This window comes from Frankliniella occidentalis, unplaced genomic scaffold, assembly GCF_000697945.3.
Source record: "Frankliniella occidentalis isolate FOCC.00 unplaced genomic scaffold, Focc_3.1 Scaffold2994, whole genome shotgun sequence".
Taxonomy (NCBI): domain Eukaryota; kingdom Metazoa; phylum Arthropoda; class Insecta; order Thysanoptera; family Thripidae; genus Frankliniella; species Frankliniella occidentalis.
The window spans coordinates 1-1,230 of record NW_026270063.1 but is presented as its reverse complement, the minus strand read 5'-3'; the positions used below and the strand labels follow the sequence as shown (position 1 = coordinate 1,230).

General features: G+C 62.7%; 1 protein-coding gene across 1 annotated transcript in view; it reads right to left on the bottom strand.

Annotated features, from left to right (window-relative positions):
• Positions 1-1,092, bottom strand: part of LOC113215276 (zinc finger protein 184-like) — a 6,775-nt gene extending 5,683 nt beyond the window's left edge. The window contains exon 1 of the mRNA XM_052276455.1: positions 47-1,092. Coding sequence (XP_052132415.1) covers positions 47-676 — 630 coding nt within the window. The 5' untranslated portion in view covers positions 677-1,092. The remainder of the gene's footprint in view (positions 1-46) is intronic.
• Between the last annotated feature and the right edge of the window lie 138 nt (positions 1,093-1,230).

Below are 1,230 nucleotides of genomic sequence, written 5' to 3'. Positions count from 1 at the left end.
CCCCCCCCCCCTCCCGGTCGGTCGCTCGGTCGGTCGCTCGGTCGACCGCGCTTAAAGAGATAGCCTCCAAGTCCGGGTGGCTGCGGACGTGCTGCTCCAACAGCGCCTTGGTGGGGAACGACTCGGAGCAGTCCTCGCACCAGTAGTTCTTGGTCTTCTTGGCGTGGTGCGTGCGCACGTGTTCCTGCAGCTGGAACGTGTTCATGAAGGGCGCCCCGCAGTCGGAGCAGTTGATGTTGCTGGCGCGCTTGTGGGTGATGCGCTTGTGCTTCTCCATCAGACCCTCGGTCTTGAAACGGATGGGGCACTCGTCGCAAGCGAAGGGCTTTTGACTATCGTGGATCTTGATGTGAGAGATGAGACTGCTCTTCAGAGCGAAGCGCTGGCCACAGTCGTCGCAGCGGAAGGCGCCCTCGGTGTGGGTCTTCTCGTGGAGCTCGAGCTGGGCGCGCGTCACAAACTCGGCCTGGCACTGCTTGCACTCGAAGCGCTCTGCGTGAGTGTGTAGGTGCTCCAGGAGGTGGTAGTTGGTGGCGAACACTTTGGGGCAGAACTCACAGCGTAGGTGTTCGTCGTCGATGTCATGGGTAACCAGGTGGGTCTCCATCTCGGACTGGGAGGCGAACGTGAGGTCGCACTTCTTGCACTTGATGTCGCGAGGGTGGTGGCGCTGCATGTGCTGCGCGCGCTCCTTGCGCGTGTCGAACTGCGCAGGGCACTCGTCGCAGGGGAAGTCCTTGTCCTGGTGGTCTTTGGCGTGCACAAGCAGGTCGAAGGTGGACGTGAACTTCTGCTCGCAGGCTCGCAGTACTCGCACTCGTAGCCCTGGTCACCACCGTTCTGGGGCGGCGGCGGAGGCGGCTCCTTGGGGTGGGTTGCCTTCTTGTGAGCTCTAAGTTCCTCTTTGCTGTTGAAGCTCTCCGGGCATTCCGAGCACAGGAACGCATTGATGGTCTTGTTGTGTGTGCGGACGTGAATCTTGAGGCCGTGCAGAGTGTTGAAGACGGATATGCAGTAGGGGCACTTTGTCACGGGTGCAGCGGCCCCGTGCCCCTTTGCGCCTGCCAGTTAGGCAACCAAACACCCACCAGCCTCGCGCTGCCTCTCGCCCCCTCCTCCAGCCGTCCCCAGCAGCCGACTCTTCGGGCAGCCAAGCCAAGTTCCCCCCACCTCTCCGCCTCTCACCTGACGACAGCCGCCGGCCGGTCCACCGCTCGCTTCCCTCGTCAG